This window comes from Aotus nancymaae, unplaced genomic scaffold (assembly GCF_030222135.1).
Source record: "Aotus nancymaae isolate 86718 unplaced genomic scaffold, 86718_ANA_hifiasm-v0.15.2.pri h1tg000062l, whole genome shotgun sequence".
Lineage (NCBI taxonomy): Eukaryota > Metazoa > Chordata > Mammalia > Primates > Aotidae > Aotus > Aotus nancymaae.
In genome coordinates, this window is record NW_026988476.1 from 40,475,194 (window position 1) to 40,497,637 (window position 22,444).

Genomic DNA, 22,444 nt, shown 5'->3' on the forward strand with positions numbered 1-22,444 from the left:
TTCCATTTTACCTTGTTTTCTCTAATCTTGCCTTCTCGTTTTATTTCATTGAGTTGATCTTCGACCTCTGATATCCTTTCTTCTGCTTGGTCAATTCTGCTGTTGAAACTTGTGCATGCTTCACGAAGTTCTCGTGTTGTGTTTTTCAGCTCCATCAATTCACTCATATTCCTCTCTAAGTTGTCCATTCTCGTTAGCATTTCATCAAGCCTTTTTTCAAGGTTCTTAGTTTCTTTGCATTGGGTTAGAACATGTTCTTTTAGCTCACAGAAGTTTCTTATTATCCATTTTCTGAAAGCTGATTCTGTCATTTCATCACACTCATTCTCCGTCCAGTCTTGTTCCCGTGCTGGTGAGGAGTTGTGCTGCCTTGTAGGGGGAGAGGTGTTCTGGTTTTGGGTGTTTTCATCCTTTTTGCGCTGGTTTCTTCCCATCTTTGTGGATTTATCCGCCTATTGACTTTGTAGTTGCTGTCTTTCTGATTTTGGTAATTTTAAGTCTGCAGCAGCTGAACTCATAAACCCCCTTTTCTTCTCCCCAGGTGTTCTGGCCCAGGGGGTTAGCGCTTTATGCTTTTCAGCTGTGTTGCTACTGTTTTCCCTGCCCACAAGGTGGCAGTCTAGTCACACTCAGCCTGCAGAGGCTTCGCTGAGCTGTTTTGGGCTCCGCCCAGCTTCTGTGTGAGCTTCCCTGCAGTCCTGTGGGTGTAGTTAGAACTGCTTCCGCTATGCTGGCCCACCCCTGTAGTGACGGAGTCTCTGTAGTGGCGGGTTGTCTTGGTTACGGAAAATTGCCCCGGGAACTGCAGGGTGTTTCCCGATGGAGGACGCCCCTCCCCCACAGAGCTGGACCGTCCCGGGTTCAGCCGTGTTTCCAGAGGGGCCCTCTTTGCCCGGTAATCTCTTGGCTTGCCTCCTTGCCACAGCTCCCCTTGCTGGCCCAGAGGGGACACAGTCTCGTTCACTTTGCTCAAGGAGCCGCTGCTCCCCGCCCCCGGTGCAGGCCGAGCGGCTGCTCTGGTCCAACCAGCGGCGCTGGGAACCCGTGGAGCTTCTCCGCCTGTGAATCTCCTGGTCTGTGGGCAGTTAAAATCCACTGCCCTGTGTGTCGCTGCCTCAGCCGAAGCAGCGGCTCTGAGATTCGTGGGGCTCCCTTGCCCGGGGTCTCCTGGCTTGGCTCCCTGCTTCAGCTCCCCTTGCTGGCTCAGAGGGAACTCTGTCTCTCTCGCTCTGCATAAGAAGCCACTGCCCCCCACCCCAGGGCGTAGGCTGAGCAGCCACACCACTCAAACCAGCGGTGCTGGCGACCCGTGGGGCTTCTCCTGCTGTGAATCTCCTGGTCTGTGGGCAGTAAAAATCCGTCTGGAAATGCGGCGTCCACTCACCCTCTGCGCCTTCTCTCGGAGCTGCAATCCCGACTTCCTCCTAAGTGGCCATCTTGGATCCTCTCGAGGATAGTCTTTTTAAATAAGTAAAATCATGGTTCTCAGGGAAATGTAAAATGAACACATATCAAATATTTTATTTAACTCCCTAGTTGAATGAGGGAGCTGGTAAGATGTTGTATATAATTGGTTCAAAGAAGTCAAAACAACTGCAGGTTTATATGGTGTAAAGAAATGTTGAAAAACTTTATGTATACACTTGAAACTTGCTTTATTATTTGCGGGGGGGGGGGGGGGTATGCAGAAACCAGAACGTTCTGCTGTGAGAGTCAGCCACATTGTTGTATGTAGTTGAAGTTTGTTCATTCTCATTGCTGTCTGAAAATACAATGTATGCACCCATTCTGCAATTGGCAGACATTGGGGCAGTTTCCAATTTATGGTTCCAGCATCTATCTTTTGGCCCACAGAGGTACACATTTTTGTAGGGTCTGCTTAGTCTTTGAAAGAAAAGTGGTGAGTTATTTGGCCAAGATATTTTCTTGACCCAGGCTTAACAGATGAATCAGCCTGTTTTCTCCTTTGCCATAATCAGCAATTTTTCTTTTGTACTTATTCTTCCTTGAAGTGCACCATTTCATCTGCAGGCCTCTTCAACATTGCTGAGCAAGGGCAGTGGCTGCCCTGTTATATTTTTAACATATGCAGGTGACTTATTTACATCCTGGCTCCAGACTGGCTCAGGGGTGAGGGGACATGAGCATCAGCTGCCTGAGCTGGCCAGTGAACCTGGACACTTGGCTGTCCAGCCAGCTGTCACTGTGACTTTTTCTCCGTTCAGACACTCAGTTGTGTTTTTCCACTCCGGAAACAGTGATTTCTGCCCCCTGCCCTTCTCTGTCTCTTGATGGGAAATCTATGGCTAGTTGGCCTCTCTGCCCCTTGCTCTTCTCCTGAAATGGATACAAAAAGCAACTTTTCTCTGAACCTGTGCTTTTCAGCTCATACTTCCATGCCGTCCCTTTCTTGTCTTCTCTGCCCACGATGGGCTGGCCCTTGGCAAGGTCTTTACTTTCACTGTATTTTCTTTCTTTCCCCAGAGCATCTGATCCTGTCTTTCTTAGAGGTATTTTCATTGTTGCTGTTTCTCCTCCATCTCTCATCCCCTCAGGCCTCATTAGTCACTTCCTTACCTGTAAATATTTTTTTTGGTTGGGTGGTTAATGGCCCTCCTTTCCCCAAATTGCTCTGCTTTGACTTCCCATCAGCAAGGCAGCAAGCCCAGACCCCGGCATGGAGCAGGTCAGGCAAGAGATGTATGCAGTGACTTAATAAATAGAATAGAATGGAATACAAGAACTAACAGAAAAGATGTGTGCAGAGCCTCTGGTCCTGAGGATCAAAACAGCAGCAAAGATCGACCTTCAGCTTTGGTGCTGAGCTTCATCATAACAAGGGCAATCAAAGAAATAAGAGATTATAGTGTTGTTAATAGGCATATGACAGAAAATAATTACAACATTTTTGAAGGAGCATCTTATTTTTCTAACACTTGGGTCAGAACCTTAAGCATAGTAGGTGCTCAATAAATACTTATTTAAAGGATGAGTTAATAAAGTAAAATCACTTATTATTGCTGGCTAATATGTATTGATTACATAATATATAGCAGGAAATTTCAAATTTGTTTCACCCAACAACCCCAGTAGGTAGGCACTATGGTTCTCCTCATTTCAAATGCGGAAAGCACAGAGTAACTTCCTCAAGGTCACAGATCTTCAGTGACCAGGTTATGATGTAACTCAAGTGCCCTGCTTGGAGCCAGCCAGTAGGGAATCTCAAATGATGGAGCAAATGAGCATTTAGGGGTATTTTCATTTTACCAGACAGTAATACCAAACTGACTGGCTTTTTACTGCTGGCCCCTGGCAGGCAGCCAAGTTCAGTGAGCAGCCCTGGTAGAAACCAAGGCAGGCACACTCCCCTCTGCTGGGAGCTGTCAGGCTTCAAAGCCAGCAAATCTTTTCCCTGTGTACACCCTGCTGGCGGATATGAGCATAGCAGGGCCCTCTCCCCACTTTGCATCCTGGAAAAGAGAATGAGGCTGAGTGAAGCCCCAGCTGCTGCTGCCTGGGCTTCCATAATTGTAGGGGAGTGGTGAATTGCCGTAACCCCAAACTGGGACCTGGGCTCTGACAAATAGAAATGTCTTAGGATGGGCTGGTTAAAATTGGTTGCTGTCCTGGCAAAGCTAGTTTGTGTAGTTACTAGATGTGGGGTGGAAACAGTGGGACTTAGGAGAGGATGGTGAGGAATTAACGATCATCTTTAAAAGCATTATAACACCATTCAGGGGACTCTGGGTTCTTGTCCAAGGGCCACCTACTCCAGTGTTGGAATTTGTTAGATGAGGCATTAGACTACATGACATCTAATGGTCCTTGGGTCTGAAATCTCTACCTGTAAGCTCTTTAAAGATTCGTTTAAGCAGGTCTCCTGGCTGGATCTCACATTCTCTCCTGAAAGCTCCTCCCCAGGCCTCATACCACATCTCCAACCCTGCTCATCTGCATCCCTCTGTAGTCAGGCAACTTGCTAACTTCAGCTGCCCACCCTGACCCCCAATTTGAGCCACCATTGTATGAGGTCTCCAGGCCCTGTTCACTGAGAATGGAAATCTTATGGTTCAGAAAGAAACTAGGCTGTGCTCCTTGGTGTTGAGGCCAGCTTGCCTCTCACTTCCTGACAAGACCAAACCCAGGACAGTGGAGATGGCAAGAGCTATCAAGAAGTGAGGGGAAGGCAGCTGCTGGCACTTTCCATTGAGCAAATGGCTGAAGTTCCCAGAAAAGCTGGAGCCAAGGAACTCTGGGGAGGCACATAAAGTTGTTGTGGTCCAGGAGTGGATGCCTGAGGAGCCCAGAAATTCCCAAGGGAAATGTTGTGGGGGCCGGAGTTCCTGTGCCAGCAGCAGTGGAAGGTAGAACCAGCCATACATGGCTATTGCTGTTAGTGTGACCTCATGTTCCACCCTGGTGTTTTCTAAAGAAACAAGACTTTCCAGAGAATTTTTGTATTTACTTTGGAGCACACATATGCACACATATGTTCAGCCTCAGCAGAGTCTAAGGCAGGGTTCCTGGGGTGAAGGACAAATTATTTTTCTTAATTTTCAACCCATGGGGATTGACACTTTTAAAAAATACAATAAAAATAAATTATTAGAAAATGAAATGAGGAACACCCAAACCAGTCTCTACTCTTTTTCTCTCTTCCTTTCCTTTCTTCCTTCCTTCATTCCTCCCTCCTTCCCTTTTTTCTTTCTCTCTCTTCCTTCCTTCTTTCCTTCCTTCCTTCTCTCTTTCTCCCCTCCCTCCTCCCCTTTCTTTCCTTTCTTTCTCTCTCTCTCTTTATTTCCTCTCTTTATCCCCTCTCTCCCTCCCTCCCTCCCTCCCTCCTTCCTTCCTTCCTTCCCTTTGTCTTGTTCTGTCACCCAGGCTGGAGTGCATGTGATCTCGGGTCACTGCACCTTGCGTCTCCCAGGTGCATGCAATTCTCTTGCCTCAGCTTCCCAAGTAGCTGGGATTACATGCATATGCCACCATGCCTGGCCAATTTTTGTATTTTTAATAGAGATGGGGCTTTACCATGTTGGCCAGGCTGGTCTTGAACTCCTGACTTCAAATGATCCGTCCCTGGCTTGGCCTTCCAAAGTGCTGGGATTACAGGCCTGAACTACCATGCCCAGCCTCTACTCCTTTTCATGAGGCAAGTTCTCTGGTGATGTGCTTCATGATGTGGTTGTTGTTACATTGTTGTACATTTTCTAGACACTGACTCTATATACATGTGTATCTCACCAGGAACCCCCAAACAGTTTGCACACTGGCCCCAGCCTATGTGGGGCCAATGTGCAAACTGTTTGGGGGTTCCTGGTAAGAGAAGACATGGTCTAAGTCACTCTTACTTCTGTATTCTCTGGAGATGAAGGATAGCAGTGGAGATAGTAATTTTTAACAAATAGACATTTCCACAAAGAGCAGAGGAGCATTCACAGCACTTTATTTGTTAACACCACATTTACCAAATAACACAGCCACATTAAAGATACATTTTGTGTGCAGATGACCATGGCACTCTGAGGAATGATTGAGTTTCTCGGCATCACTAGGACTAGTGTTTTCCTACTTTAAACTTGAACGTGCTTGGGATATCAGACAGTCAAAAGTACAGGAGCAATAGCACACTATGACATGTTTGTAAAACTCTACTATACTCACCCTAAAAGTCCACATCCATGTTACTTTATTGAGAAAATCATGTCCAGAAATGGCCACAAATAGGGGCTGGCTCTTACGGGACAGTAGTCAGCTCATCACCTGTCTTTCCTATTTTCTACTTATTTTCAGCTTTGAAGTTTAGTAACTGCATTTCATCTGTTTCTGTTTTGATTTCAGCTACAAAGCAAATGACATTTTTCAAATTAGAAAATAAGGATTTCACATTATGTTTAATGTTTTAGGTACATTAGCAATCTGGCTTCAAAATGTTAGGAAACACCCTGAAAATATGAAGGAAAAGACAGTCCTGAGCCCCTGAATGAAGTGTGATTTTAATGGAATGATATTGGCTTTCAGTAGACATACCAGAACTTTGACATTAAATTTAGGGATCATACTGTTATTCTAATGATACTGCCACTGCTTGGAACAGTTTTGGAATAGATTTTTTTTTTTTCTGGGGTTGCCTTCAGTGGACAATTTTGAAGAGAAATGAGTAAGAAACAGTGTTGGGCTACGCATGACAGAGGCCACTAGCCTAAAAGGCTCCATCTGAGCCAATGATTTCCTAACTTCTTGTGTCCACAGCACACTTCATGCTACTAATGCCTTTATTAAAATAACCAAGGACCCCAAACACCACTAAAGACATTGAAAATGATGATGAAATTAAAGTGTAGTGATAGTGTAGTTACAACTACATAATGAGGTTGTCTCAGAAGGTTTCTAAAGGCACAAATAGTTATGGCTCTATTCATTTAGTCATCTGGGTCACAATTTAAAAAGAATCCTTGCCACCCTGATCAGGCTCGCTTTTTTTTTTCTAAATCAAAGACAAAGTCTGTGCATGTTCCCTGGGTGTCCTTGCCATAGTTGCTCTGTGTTCCTGTCCCTTCCTCTTAGGAATTGCAATGCCTAAATTCTACACCACATCACACCTCCCACTTAGCTCAACTCTGAAATCATATGTAATAAGTGGTTTAGGATCTGGCTTCCATAGGTTTATGTGTGTCATGCAGATGACCCAGTGGTCTAGAAGTTCTGGCCAACATGCCAAGTCTCCAGCACACATGCTTCAGAGGGTCCCAGTGTGAATCTACTTTAGCTTTCTTGTCGCTCCTCTGTCCCATCATGTAACCCACTCTCTTCCTCCCGCCTGCTTCCCCTAGGCGACATGCCCTCTAGGTTCTTCAGCCCATATCCTCCAGCTTCATCCAGTCGTTTTCCCCACTTGGTCATTCCAGGTCTGCTGCCCTGTCTAAATCAAGGGAAGACACAAATCTGGAGGAGAGGTAAGGGACAATGGAGGCACAGATCACAGATCTAGGAACTGGGGGTAGAGAGGGAGAGCCAGTGGGCAGAGGGGTCAGAGGCAGGAATGGGCAGGAGTATGAGCTGGACACTTGGAACAGGGTCTTCCTCTCACTTTATAATCTTCCCTGTGCTTCCCAGGGTCTGTGCATTTGCACCTGCATTTGTGGCCAAGCTCAGAGCACCTTTCCTAACCCATCCCTCAGTCACAGCAAAACAACCTCAACTGTTGGCTGCACTTTGTCTCTATAAACGGTGCCTCAGTAATATGAACAGAAACAGGTTATTTAAGACCATGGATTAACAAATGAAGATTTTGGCCAGATGATAACGTAATTACTTTGGCAGACATATTTCATTTCCCAAGAAACCACACAATATATGTCCATCACTCATAAATAATTTCTTACTCAAAATAAATGTAAATGAACTTGGCTTCTGGGCTATAAATACAAACTGTTTAGAGCTGTGGTTAATCCCCAGCATTTAAAGGATGTGGGGCAAAAGATGGAGTCCTGACAGTAGCTGCAGGAAGTAGCTTTTCAAGCCCAAGCTGCAGCTGCAGGATTGGTTGTTTGGACAAGAGAGATGGAAGCCAGGCCGTGTAGTCAGGTCTGAGGAGTCCAGCTAAGGAAGGCAGGGGTGTAGTTATAACAGGGACTTCTCACCAGCTTCTTGCCTAGTCTGGCTGCTGGGCATAGCTACCTCTATCTAGATCATCCTGGGCAACAGGAGACACTGTCTCTACAAAAAAATTTTTTTAAAAATTAGCTGGACATGGTGACTCGCATCTGTAGTACTACCTACTTAGGAGGCTGAGATGGGAGAATAGCTTGAGTCCAGGAGTTTGTGGCTGCAGTGAACTATGACTGTGCCACTGCAGTCCAGCCTGGGTGTCAGAGCAAGACCCTGTCTCTTAAAGAAAAAGTCAATTTTCAACCACCTCACACCCATCAGGCTGGCTACTATTTAAGAAAACAAAAACAAGGCCAGGCACAGTGGCTCACACCTATAATCCCAGCACTTTGGGAGGCTGAGGCAGGCAGATCACCTGAGGTCTGGAGTTTGAGACCAGCCTGACCAACATGGAGAAACCCATCTCTACTAAAAATACAAAATTAGCCGGGCGTGGTGGCTCATGCCTGTAATCCCAGCTACTTGGGAGGCTGAGGCAGGAGAATCGCTTGAACCCAGGAGACAGAGGTTGCGGTGAGCTGAGATTGCACCATTGCACTATAGCCTGGACAACAACAGTGAAACTCTGTGCTCCCCACCAAGAAAAAGATAACAAAAACAAACAGAAAATTGCACTGTTGGTGGTAATATAAATTGGTATAGCTGTTATGGAAAATAGTAGGGTAGTTCCTCAAAAAAACTAAAAATAGAATTACCATATGATCTAGCAATTCCACTTCTGGGCATATATCTAAAATAATTGAAAGCAGGGACTTGAAGAGATATTTGTACATGTATGTTTGTAGCAGCATTAATCACAGTAGCCCAAAGTTGAAAGTAACTGAAGTGCCTATGGACAGATTAATCGATAACAAAATGAGGTATATGCATACAATGAAACATTATTCAGCCTTAAAAAGAAAGGATATTTGGACACATGTCACAACATGTATGAAACTTGAGGACATTGTGCTACGTGAAATTAGCCAATAAAGACAAATCCTATGTAGTTATACTTACACGAGATATCTAGAGTCATCAAATTTGTAGAGACAGAAAATAGAATGGTGGTTGTCAGGGGCTTGGGAGGGAGGAAAAATGGAAATGTTTAGTTTTGCAAGATGAAAAAGTTCTGCTGGTGAGTGGTATAGAACAAGGCGAATATATAAGTACCACTGAGCTGTATTAACAATGGTTAATATGGTACATTTTATGTTATGTATATTTTACCACAATTAAAAAGTTTTTTAAAGGGAAAAAAAGAGAGGCTCGTGTCTTCCCATCTGTGCATCTCACGACTGTGTTATTACTGAGAGCTTGATGCCAGTCCCCTGGAAACACAAGGATGACTTAAAAACTTATGTATCAATTAATTTCCTCCAATTTTCCCCGTAATAAATAGAACCACAGTTCATCAGGAACAGAAAAGTAACTTGAATATAGGCCAACTAGACCAAGGCTGGCCCATGTCCAGACCCCGGAGGAAGGAAGTGCTGAAGGAATCAGCTGCATTAATCAATGGGCAAGGCATCTTTTGCCATTTTTGCCTTGCCTTGCACAGGCAGGCTGAGATGTGGTCTTGCTTTATGGTTCAGGAGAGAGGGCCAGAACCAGGCTGGCAGGGCCCTGTGCTGGGAGGCGGCCTCCAGGGCTGAACTGAGATTTAAACCCCATCCCTGGGGTGGTGGCACCACTGCAGAGGCAGCAAACAGCCTTACAGCTGGCAGCCAGTAGCCTGAGCTTCTTTACAGGGAAAGCTAGAGTTTACTGAGCACAGCCTGGACTGAGAATAGGGAGGCCAAACTTCCAGTCCTCGCATTGCCCCAAAGAGCTCTGTGGCCATATGCAAAACGTTCTTAACCTCCTTAGAGTTTGTAGATGGTGGACTGTGCCCATTCTAGCCAGAACGTTCCATAAATCTTTGAAAACAGTAAAATCATATAAAGAATTTCCCTGAAACCCTGAGATATGATTAATTTCTTACAAGAAAAGCTGCTGTTGTTTCATCCTAATGAACCTTAGTTATTTTTATTTCCAGAATCTATATGAGGGTTTTTGAGGCTCTGACTCATTTGAGATATTCAGATGTGATGCCTGGTACTAATGGTAATTTTAAGTGTGGAAGAAAGCTGGTTATGGAGCAAAAGTTTAAAGAGGAAAATAATACTAAGCGCAGGTATCAGTTATGTCTGTCTTGTGTGATAGTAAAATGAGCACTGGACTTGGGGTCAGAAAAGCTGGATTCAAGTCTCCCTTATTGTCCCCACCTCCCGCCAGCTGTCCTCTCATCCCCAGGAGCCATTCTCCACACAGCAGCCAGAGGGATTATTTTAAAACATAAATTAGGTCATAACATCCTCTGGCTTAAACCTTCTAGTGGCTTCTGATCGCCCTTAAATTGCACATACACCAGTGGTGTGCTGGTAAATGTTTAACAACTGGCTCTCTTGGAGGAGAGATCTGGGAGAAGAACCTGGGTTTGTAGTATTTGCCAATTATCATGGTATAAGTATTGCCACTATGGCCAGTTTCAAGCTATCAATTTGACATTATTCAGTTCTCAAAACACCTGAAATCTTAACAAGTGGCTCTCATGAGCTAGAATGAGCCAGATCCAGCAACTGTATTTAAAATCCAGCTTCTTTCTGAGAACCTCATGACCCAGTGTGTTCTGTCCATCTTGCCAGCTTCACTTCGTTTCATATTCCCCTCTGATCATGACATTGCAGCCACTCTGCTTGTGTCCCCTCAAATATTCCAAGCTTAATCTCACATGAGGGCCTTCTCACTTGCTGTTCCCTCTACCTGGAACTTTCTTCTCTATATCTTGACTAGTTATTCTTTGTCAATTTGATCTTAACTTCAGTGTGTCAGGGAGGTCTTACCTGAGCTTCTAATTCCAAAATAGAGCCCCCTTCCCCATTACTATCTCATCACCCAGTTTATTTGCCTCATAGCCCTTGACACTGTCTGAAATGATCTGCTTCGTTATTTGTTACTTTGTTTTCTGTTTTGACATATAGGGTGCAAAGGTATAAGCACTAAGAACAAGGTCCAGCACATAATAAGTGGCAATAAGTGTTTGTTGAATAAATAAATGATCAATAGGTCAAAAATAAATTATTTTTGTTATAAGATGGAGGTTTTTTAAGCAGTAGAAAATTCCAAATTCATTCTGACAATTTATAAAACTGGTTTAAAAGTTTTTTTTTTCCAGTTGACGTAGTTTTCTTTTGATGTGGAGAAAAGTATACATACACTTTTATTTTTTTGAGATGGAGTCTCACTCTATTGCCAGGCTGGTGTGCAATGGCGTGATCTCGGCTCACTGCAACCTCCACCTCCCAGGTTCAAGCGATTCTCCTGCCTCAGCCTCCTGAGTAGCTGGGATTACAGGCACGTGCCACCACACCCAACTAATTTTTGTATTTTCATTAGAGACAGGGTTTCACCATGTTGGCCAGGATGATCTCAATCTCCTGACCTTGTGATCCACCCACCTCAACCTCCCAAAGTGCTGGGATTACAGGCGTGTGCCATCGCACCTGGCACATACGCTTTTTAAGACAAGATTAGGGACAGTCTTCTCTTCAAAATGAATGATTTGAAAGCCCTCTAGGCCAGGGAGAAGGAGGAGGAAGAAGAAAACAAAAATATGTAATTGACCTATTTCTTTTCCTAAGAGCCGTGTGAAGAGGACCGACAGGAGAGCAAAGGAAGGAAACGCTCTCTGAACATTGTTTTGCTGCCCCTTATGTGTTGCGTTCTCATACTCAAGATCTACCTAACTGAAGAAGCCTGTGGGGCATGTGTTTTACAGATGAGTAAAACTAGGCTATAGGAGGTTAAGCAACTTGCCCCAGGTCACACAGCTGGTAAATAGTAGAATTTAATTCTAAGTTGACCAAGTTCAAGTTTTGCCTGATTATGTATCTCCTACATAATAGGAGGTAGGCTGGCTCGGGAGGGTCTCCTCCAGAGGAAATTCTATGAATAAAGAAGCCACATAAGAAATGATGGCAGAAATCTAACGGAAGATTTTAATTGTGAGAACCTCCGTTCTTAATTCACTGGGATGAAAGAAGAGACACGTTTTCATAGTTTGAATCCTTATGAGTAGAGAGTTTGATGGAAGCTTCAGAAGAGTAGAAAAAGCACTTTTTTTTTTGAGACCCAGTCTCACTCTGCTGCCCAGGCTGGAGTGCAGTGGTGCGATCTAGGCTCTCTGCAACCGCTGCCTCCTGGGTTGAAGCAATTCTCCTGACTCAGCCTCCTGAATAGCTGGGATTTCAGGCACTCACTACCACGCCTGGCTAAGTTTTATATTTTTAGTAGAGACGGGGTTTAACTATGTTGGCCAGGCTTGTCTTGAACTCCTGACCTTGCTATCTACCCACCTTAACCTCCTAAAGTTCTGGGATTATAAGCGTAAGCTACTGTGTCAGGCCAGTAAAAACACTTTTAACTGATCACTATATCCAAAAGAAAGACCAGGATTACAGGGAGAATTTTCTAGTGATTTACTTGAGCAGAATAAGATCCTGTTTGGTAGCTTCCATATGTGTCACAGCTGCTGTGGCTTGATGGAATTAACAGTCTTGGGACATATGGCTACTTGGTTTGGGGTGTAGGTTGGGGACATTTATGCAATAGAACAGTGTACAAGGGAAGACAGTGTTAATTGCCTTCCAAGGGCTTCCACTTAGGGTCACAGAGGAGTTATAGTCTGTGCAGGGCTGCAGAAGTCCTGCCCCAATGAAGCTGAGGACTCCACGAAGATAGGGTGCAGAGTATGATTAAGAGAGGTCTTGGATATAAAGCATGAGGATTAAAAACACCTTCTAGACTAGATCAGTGCTTCTCAATCTTTAACATGCAACCAGAGCACATGAGGATCTCATTGCAGTGCAGATTTGGACCCAGCAGGTCTAGGTGGGGCCTGGGCATTCCTGTTCCAACAAACTCCTAGGCAGTGCCACTGCAACTGCTCTGGGAATCACACAGCTACACATTTGGCTCACCTTGCTACTCAAAATGTGGACCGCCTACCTCAGCATCAGTGTGACCCAGGAGCTTATTAGAAATGTAGAACCTTGGGCTTGGGGAGGGATAGCATTAGGAGAAATACCTAATGTAGATGACGCTGTGATGGATGCAGCAAACCGCCATGGCACGTGTATACCTATGTAACAAACCTGCACATTCTGCACATGTACCCCAAACTTAAAGTATATGTAAAAAAAAAAAAAAAGAAATGCAGAACCTCAGGCCCTCCCCTACCCACACCCACTGAGTCAGAACCTGCATTGTATCAAAATCACTAGGTGATTCACACATTAAAGCTTAGGAATTACTACTCTTAAAAATTGAGAAGTGCTAGTCTGTTCTGGGGGTGCAGTGGGTCAAATGGGGCCCCAAAAGACAAGTTCACATCCAAATCCTGGAACCTGTGAATGTGACCTGATTTGGATAAAAGGATCTTTGCAGATGTAGGTTAAAAGTCTTGAGATAAAATCATTCTCGAATAATTGGGTGGTCCCTATATCAAATGCTGTGTTCTTAGGAGAGAAGGCAGAGGGAAATTTGAGACAGAAGAGGGAAAGATACAGACAGAGGAGGAGGAGGCAATGTGACCACAGAAGCAGAGATTACAGTGATGCAGCCACAACCCAAGGAAGCCTACAGCCACCAGAGGCTCGAAGAGGCAAGGAAGGATTCTCCCACAGAGCCTGCTGACACCTTGATTTCAGGCTTCTGGCTTTCAGAATTATAAGATAATACATTTCTGCTGTTTGAAGCCACCAGTTTGTGGTAATTTGTTGCAGCAGTTTTAGGAAACAAATATAAGGATGAAGGGCTACATTTCATCTATACAAGAGCTCATCATGATAAAAGGAGGGTGGCTGCTTCTGCTTCATCAGCTCAGAATAAAAGGGTGACCTCAGGCAGAGCAATTCAGGATGGTGTGTGCAGATGGTGAGAGAAACGGGAAATAGATAACAGGAGGCTCAGAAGGGAATGAGGGAAACATGGAAGATGAATCTGCAGAGGTAGAAGAAAGAGAAGGATGAAAAGCAATCACACAGCAGGTGTGTTAGGATGGCATTCAACAGTAGGGAAAAGATGGCAAGGCTGGGGCTGGGAGACAGGCTGGGGTTTCCCTAGAGCACAGTCCTCAGAGCTGGTCCTGAGACAGGCCGAGGGGAACTGCAGAAGGAAAGAACTAGAGAGGATTCATTATGGAAGGAGCCACAAAAGACCTGCAAGAAGTAGAAATACAGGCTGTTGAGAGGTTAGAATGAGACCCAAGAAGGAGAACCAGGAACAATTGTGTTAAAGTAGGATAAAATGTGCTTTTTTGATTCATTTGGAAATGAGTTTTGTAAACAGGCATAGTGTTACCTATCCTGGTAACCAATGGGCATCAAATGTGATTATTAAACACAAAATATCATATATTTGTGATCCTTATGAGTATGGGCTGATTATTAAGCTAAGAGAGATTATTCTGAAAGATGACCTCTTTGAGGCTATGTGTCCCAAAATCCAGCTTTTTGGCTTACCTTAGAAAATGTCTAAATCATCACCAGTTGGTTGTAGTGAGGGGCACAAACCCATGGACTTGTGAAATCTTCAGTTGCATGAGTCCTAATCTCCTCCAGTTCTCCAAAGAGCAGGAATATCTACCCCGACCGCCAGTCTCTGTGACCAAGATGAATCCAGCTTCCGCCACTGGGCCATGTTTTTCTTGCTTAAGTGTGTAGATTGATCATTCACTCTTTTTCAGCGGCACTTAGTAGCCTGCAAAGGCCACATTTTAGAATGTGTACATGTGTTGCCTATTCTTAGGAAATTAATATAACTAACTTCTCTTACTGGCTCAAAGATTCACTCTCTCATTCATTTAACAGAAATGTACTGAGAGCATGCTGTGTGCCAGACATGGAGATGAGTAAAACATGGATGACTAGAGAACACATATGGATCACTTTACTTTGGCTGCTTAATATAGCTGAATCAATAGAACTGGTTTGACTCACCCTTAGCTGTTGGTTGGAGAGGCAGGGCAAAGTCTCAAGTCACTGTTCTTAGACTTATTCCCATGGGGAGTGGCTGGTATGAGTTATGACAGGAGCCAGAATTCCCTAGTTTCCTTAATATATGGCACTGTACTCTCCAATATTAATACTAAATTGTTGACCAATTAGACCCTACAGACACTTATTATTATACTATATTTGATTTTCCAAAGGACCAAATCACACTTTTAGGGTAGCATACAGGAAAGATCATCATAGACTTTGGAATAAGCCAGGAAATTCAAATTTCTAGCTGAGTGAATGTGGGCAAGTTACTCTGGGATTCAGTTTTATCAGTTGCAAAATGGGAAATAATCTATACTTTGCATAACTGTTGTGAGGTTTAAATGAGATAACCTGGTCTGTGGTCTGACTGATTTATAATAATTCTTTACTCTTCACACTTGCCCCAGGACCACATGCAAAGATGTGTCAACCATTTCTGCATCATCATGGGCAGGCATTTCTGTGAAGTGAGAGTTCATTTCTCTTTATCTGTTTTTTGGTTGTTTTTTAGAGGCCCATGAGTAGTAAAAGCAGCAGCTGCATTATGAGAAGGTATTAGGATGCCAGAGGCATTGGTGCCCAGAGAAAGCGCTAATTTCAGCAGGCAAGGGAGGTATTATTGAGCTCTTAGTGCTTCAGTTGGTTTGAGCATAAAACCAATGCCACTTAGAAAAAAAATTATTTTCTTCAGCAAATTATTGCAGCTTGCTCAAAAGTTGCAATAGGGAATAAAGTAATTATTTGTGAATGAAATGTGTTCCATCAACATCTTCATCGCCCTGCAACAGCAAGTTAGGGATACATGCAGATATGCTAGTGTTTGGGAGCTTGCAATCTGCCAGCTGATGCACACTGGATGCCCAAATCATTCTTTCAGTGACCAGATTACATGCTTGACTTGAAAGTGAGATGGCCTTATACACTCAATTTGCTATTAAGGCTTAGATACAAAGGGGGAAAGATGCTACTATGTTTATGAAGTAAAATAGTAACAACATAATAAAGGCATTGGAAATGACTGCAGAGTTCCTCTCGTGTAATCCATATTTACAGAGGTGGCTATTGATGTTCAGGTTGGTGAAAGTGCATGAAATCACCATCAGAATATGCACAGCTACGAAGGGAAGTTGGCCAGGTGAAATCAAACAGCCCTGGACTTGGAGCTGGGATCCCCCGAGGAGTCCTGGAGCTGGTGCTTAGTGGGTGGCTTCAGCGTCTCTGGGCTTTGGTTTTCACATCAGTGAAATGGGACTTCTCTGCTTCTCTCACTGAGTGAGGACAGGGTACAAACAAAATGTTGGATATGAACAAGAATGTTATTAGAGACCTTAAACCATGGGCTCAATCCAGCTCATGAATGAGATTTGTTTGGCTGGCACTGTGTTTGGTTTGGCTGGCACAGTGTTTGGTTTGGCTGGCACTGGCATTCAGGAACACCAAACCTGAATGCCTTTAGGTGGGACATTTTCCTTGTCTCCCACAGTCTCTACTTATAGCTTGCCTGATTGTCCAATTTATGCTGCCTGCCTGGCTCCTATAACCATTCTGATTTGGGAACCCTTGCAACCTAAACACCGCACTCACTATAGGTAGGCCAGCTTCACGTGTGGGTGAAGTAGGTGGTATTATTTTAGGGGTATCTGGAATGTAGCATCTCTTTTCCTTCCACCACTCCTCCCACAAGCCCAGTTTACAGATGCCAATAAAGCTTTTGCACAGTTCCTTAGAAAACCAAAAACCTCTACTATCAGGGAGGATGACATTTTGAAACTTAGCTACGCTTTATAACTTAGGTAGACACATTTAGCAACTTTTTTTTTGAGACAGGGCCTTGCTTTGTTGCCCAGGCTGGAATGCCATGGTACTATCATAGCTCACTTTGATCTCAATCTCCTCAACTCAAGCAATCCTCCCACCTCAGCCTCCCAAGGAGTTTAAAAAAATGTTTTGGGAGTAGTTTTTGATAATAGAACCTGAGACACTGGCTATACGTGTTAGGGTGTATGTGGGTAGGGGAGGGAAACTCTACCCAGCAGGTAGCAAAGGAATAAAAATGGGTGGATGGGGGGAATAATAACCACCTCACAGTATTGTTAAGAGAAGTACATGACTGTTAAAAGGGCTTAATGTAGTAAGAAAGTGGCTACAGTTACTGTTTTCCTGGCCTGAAAGAATGAATACACTTTCACAACCCTTAGTTCTTCATCTATCCAGGCTTAACTAGCCTAGAAGAGGAAGCCTTTGTGCCCGTGAGTCTGGCTTTGCCTCCTCCACACCAAACCCCTAGCTTATCCCCATTGGAAATAACTATGTGAGGGACTGAATATTTCATCCGTATATGAAATCCTTGCCAGAAGAAGAAATTGCATAATAGCTGTCAATCATAATAGACTTATTAGCATTTGCCAATTTGGCTAAAATGTAGGCAATTTTATTACCATCATGCAGTCTGCCTTGCACATTGTGTGTTTATAGAAAATGACTATTTTTTAAACTCACTCCTTATTTTTTAATGGAGTGACAAATCTGAAATTAATTGAAATTGTGCAAAGCTGGAAGTGTTCCTGGTGGTCAGGTAATGGCAAAATGGAATCTAATAATTTCCTATTGAGGCAGCTGTTGGAATACACTCATTAGTACTACCACCTTATACTAACTAAACTTTTACAGCACTTTCCCCTATCTCTTTTGAGAAAGCACCTTGAAACACATGTGGGAAGTAGGGAAAGCAGGTAAAATTATCCATATTTAATAGATGAAGAAACTGAGATATTCCTTGCTTCAAATTCCTTGGATAATGAGATGGGGAACGAGCAGCCCTGCAAAGGGGTTTACCCAGCGTGACACGGTGAGAGAGCTGGGGAAGTGGAATGAGACTCCTCAGCCTCTCAGCAGTTAGTCCTGCTGCAAGAAGATGGCATCAGAGAGGGGACAAGGGCTTTGGAATGAGAGGTAGACTCGAACCCAGGTTGTTCCTTTACTAGGTCAGTGCTTGGGTGCTTGGGACTGTCTTACCAATAGGCTGCAGGGATTACTGAGGCACTCATGCTGATGGGAAAGTTGTGATGAAGCTTAATATGAGATAATAGAAACATCTGGCACATCATCTCCTGTCCCCCTCGACTGCAAGAGAAGAGATTTGAGGAGATCATGATTCAGCCTAATTACTGAGCTCATCATTATCATGTCCTGTGCTCGGTGAGAGGCTGCTGCGTACCAGCACTGTGCTAAAGAGTTCCACAGAAATTATTTCTTGCAATTCTCACAGCAATGCTTCTGAGATAATTATTATCCCCACTGGACGGATGAGAAAACTGTGATATGGAGAGATGAAACAGCTTGTCCAAAGCATCTCCTTATGAAAAGTCTGAGCCCAGATTCAGGGCTTCACTGCTTCCCTATTCATGGAGTTGCAAAGCTGAAAGGAACTTTAAACATTACCTGAACCACAGGCAGTCAGCTGCCATGCCTCTATTAAGACCTTCTTTACAAGAAATATTTTGCTAACAAGTTAAAATACTGAGGTTTGTGAAACATTTGCTTTTGGTTATAAATCACAGTGGATTTGAGGTTATAATTATCATTATATTCTTATGATTCTCAGTTGTTTTGCGCTTTGAAATGTTTTCTTGATGGGAGAGAGAGAGGTAAAATACACTTAATGGGCTGGACTTGATGAATGGGGGTTGTCCTGTGTAAATACATTCCATTGTCTTGTTGACCTGGTAGAAACAGGGTTATGGTCTTTGACTTCCTAGAATAGGCCAATACCTGCTAAAAGCTGCAAAAAGGAAATAAGGGAGCTGAAACAGGTAAGCCCTGACAGGGTTGAGCCCTGAAGGGTTAAGCCCTTGACTTTGTTCTTTGAGCTAAGAGCAACTGAAAGCCTCAAATGCTCCATTTGACTTACTACTTTCACAAGGTTTAATTTAGTATGTCTTTCTGCAAGAATAGGTGAGAGGTTCCATTCCAGAGCCCAGTTGATACAGAGTGAAAAGGGTCCAGCCATTCTTCAGTGGGCCAATGGACATACTTTTATGGAATATTAGCACTATGAACAGTGAAAGGTGCTGCTTAGGAATAAAAAGTGGCAATTTCCAAGTGATATTTCTCAATAATGAGAGAGCTTGCTGGATGTGATTATTTCCACTTGAGAGGAGAACATGGGATCTCAATCAAGGCATGGGGGGTGTCTAGTACACCAGAGGATATAGAAGGGTACAATTGTCCTTACAATTTGATAATGATAGAGCCCTTATATACATGCATTTCACTGATAATGTACACATTTCAGTTCTTTGAGAACTGATGAAAATGGAATCCACAGCACATTGCACATTCAAGAGTGACAGTTAAGCACTTAACAATGAGGCAGAATTCTGAAGAGATAATAGCATTTTCAAATATGTGTTTATCAGCCTACCGAAAAGCCAATGGTATTCCAAAATTCATAGGCCAAGCCTCTATAAACATATGAGGTTTGCCTTACAGGCCAAGCTGAGTGAAAAGTTAAACAACTACCCAGCTACCCAGGTAATTTGATCCTGGGAGAGTTTGCTTGGATCATTCAGACCAATGCTTCCCCTCTTCCTCCCCCATATCCCTCATTCCCACCCCCAACCCTCCAATCTGTTTTCCCCCAGCATATTTTTATATCTGCAAAATAGTTATCTATGTACAATTATATCAAACTTTCATTTCAATTTGACTGTGTAGACATAGATCTTCGCTACATATATATACAGGTAAAATACACATAAATGTCCCAAGAGTATTGGATGGGTAAATTACACAGATCCAAAGTTGGGCTTCTTCCACCATGCAGCTCCAGCCAGAGGCAATATAAACAGTGTTACTAATTTTCAAGTGAATTAACTTGGATATGTTAAATCTCAAATCCTGGCCTTGCTTCTTGCTTTCGGGGGTCTAAAGTATTTGATAGTCTAGACCTGACTACAGATCTACAGACATATTCAGGTACACAGGCATAGTCCATACATACATATTTATATTTATATTTATATTTATATTTATATTTATATTTATATTTATATGGACTATGCCTGTGTACCTGAATACATCTGTATAAGTCCATATATATATATATATGAATATATATCTTTAAATTATTATTTTATTTTTGAGACGGAGTCTTGCTCTGTCCTTAGGCTGGAGTGCAGTGGCATGATCTCAGCTCACTGCAACCTCTGCCTTCTGGATTCAAACGATTCTTCTGCCTCAGCCTCCCAAGTAGCTGGGACTACAGGCATGCGCCATCATGCCCAGCTAATTTTTGTATTCTTAGTAGAGACGGGGTTTCACCATGTTGGCCAGGATGGTCTCGATCTCTTGACCTCGTGATCCACCTGCCTCGGCCTCCCAGAGTGCTGGGATTACAGGTATGAGCCACCGTGCCTGGAGTCCATATATTTTTAGGCCATATAGATGATCCAAATAATTTCAAGTTCAATAAATGTTTTATTCTTTACTGCTGTCCATTCTTAAATTCTTGGAATACCTACCTTTACTTGGTTTCTACATCAGTTGGGTATATCTCTGAGCAGAAGAGTCTATTTAGAACTGAGCTTGGGAGTGAATACAGGGAGACAGGCTGGGGAGATGGGGATGGAGATGGATTACAAAAGAAAGAAAGTAGCTCCTGCTTTCAGGGAGATTACACTCTTGTTTTATACTCAGCTGTTGCCTTATTACTAAACAGTAGGATGGAAAGAATAATTAAATGGGATGGCAATGGATTTAATGGCAAATATTTACCTATTTGTAAATAAGTTTAATTTTTCAGTTTTTCAACGACATTCAGTAGAGATAGTCATACTGGCTATATAACACAAGAAAAATGGTGTTTGGAAAGTTAATCCATTCATCTGCTTTCCTTTAGAAAGCTAATTCCAAGGTGTGCATTTTATCAATGACCACATACAATTATAATGATTCAATGAACTAGATAACGTTAAATCTCTCAGGTAACAGTTACAGTTGAGGTAGGATTAAAAAATACTGCAGGGATTCTACTCTGACCATGTTCTCTATGGATCTGTTGCCCTTGGCTTTTGGGGTCAAGGGAAGAAAGAGGGGGAGAAAATGTCAAGGGAGAAGGATAAGGGGACGAGAGGAGCACTCCTTAGAAGTTTCAGCCCACTGGGTTGTAGAATTAGATACGGATGTGGAGGACATTTCCTCTCCCAATCACTGAAGCTGTGGTAAGAGCAAATCAATGCCACATTTACAGTGATATCTTGGTTAGCCACACTAATTGAGTTAAGCAACAATGGAAAATGCCAAAAGGATTTTTATTTGAATTTGAAGTATATCATGTGATTTTTTTTTCTACAGCAGACACAGGGTCCTAATTATACTTAACCCAGGCTATTACTAAATTAGCTTGTATTACCTGAATCTACAGGTAATACAATGAATTGGAGCACAGGCAAGTGGCTGAGGCATAAATTGACAGACTAGGAAGTAATTTCCTCTGATTTAACTTTTGCCACAGTCAGATCATATGTGCAGAAACAGGAGTTAATTGGGCTTAATCACAGGAAGGGTTAAATGCTGAATTTGTAAGCATTTCTTCAAAGACTATGAATGTTGCTGTCCCACTCCCACAGAAAACAAAATTAAAGTACTTTAATTCACAATAGCATGTGTGTTTGACTTCAGGTACCCTGACATTGGCCTGGTTTTTCTAATCAACTTGAGTGTTTCTGCTCCGGACATAAAAATGCCCTTGGGGTGAGGCAGTAGAGCTCCAGTGGGGAACCAGACATATGTTTAGCTAATGAAGGCCCATCCTTCTCAAAGCACTTTTGGTGGAATCGGGCCTTTAAGGATACAGTTTCTTCACTGACAATTTCTCCCTCAAACTCTTGGCCTCTACCTTTTCTCCTATAATCTGGTTCTCTGGTGTGAATAGGAGCAGATGACCAGTAGCACCCAGCTTGCTGAAAACCCACAGGAGATATGCCTATAAAATGCCATGGGTCACTGAGTTTTCACTGTGAGGATGACACTATTGGCAAGGATGGATGATTTGTATGTGAACTACTGATGAGAAATGCTTCAGAGTAGGTACTGACCAGTCTTCTTTAGTGTTCCAGGCACCTGCCTGAGTTTCTTGGGGTAAAAATCATTTCCAGCATGCTTTTAGTGTGATCTGGGTGCAAGGCCAAGTCGTTTGTCTTCTGTAGGCTCTCAACACACTCTCCTCCCAATGTCTTCACTTGGAATCTTCTCAGAAGCGTAACGAGAATGGATTTCATCATCACCATGGCGATGTACTTTCCTGCACAGGCACGGGGTCCAAAACCAAATGGCTGAAAGTACCTATAAGGAACCTATGAAAATGATCAGACAGTTAGCCAGAATATTAAAGGCTAGAGTCATTCAATCTCTGTTGGATTCATTCTGAAAATATTGGTCAGTCAGAACACTCTGTTTTGGGGTATCAGCCACAATGCCCCCCGCCCCCTCAGATGAACAACTGGAACTCAAATAAGCCCCTTCTCTGTCCTGTTTGATTCAGCCCTTACGATCCAACACAGACAGACCCAACCTCTAAGAGTCCCTAGTTTTGCCTTTCATGTGCTGGGGTAAAGCAATGCAAATCATCTTATTACAGCCAGTGTTAGTATAATCAGGTAGTTCTGTGGAATAGACACAGATTTACTATTGTTTTACAAGTCACTCCG

The 22,444-nt window shown here is 43.2% G+C and overlaps 1 protein-coding gene and 1 long non-coding RNA gene across 4 annotated transcripts in view; one reads left to right on the forward strand and one right to left on the reverse strand.

Moving 5' to 3' along the window:
• Positions 1 to 22,444, forward strand: part of LOC135270386 (uncharacterized) — a 179,220-nt gene that overhangs the window by 96,436 nt on the left and 60,340 nt on the right. The window lies entirely within an intron of this gene.
• Positions 21,028 to 22,444, reverse strand: part of CYP19A1 (cytochrome P450 family 19 subfamily A member 1) — a 99,846-nt gene continuing 98,429 nt past the window's right edge. For all 3 annotated transcript variants that reach the window (XM_012442296.3, XM_012442298.3, XM_012442297.3), the window contains one exon: positions 21,028 to 22,090. In XM_012442296.3, the coding sequence (XP_012297719.2) occupies positions 21,842 to 22,090 (249 nt within the window). In that variant the 3' untranslated portion in view covers positions 21,028 to 21,841. The remainder of the gene's footprint in view (positions 22,091 to 22,444) is intronic.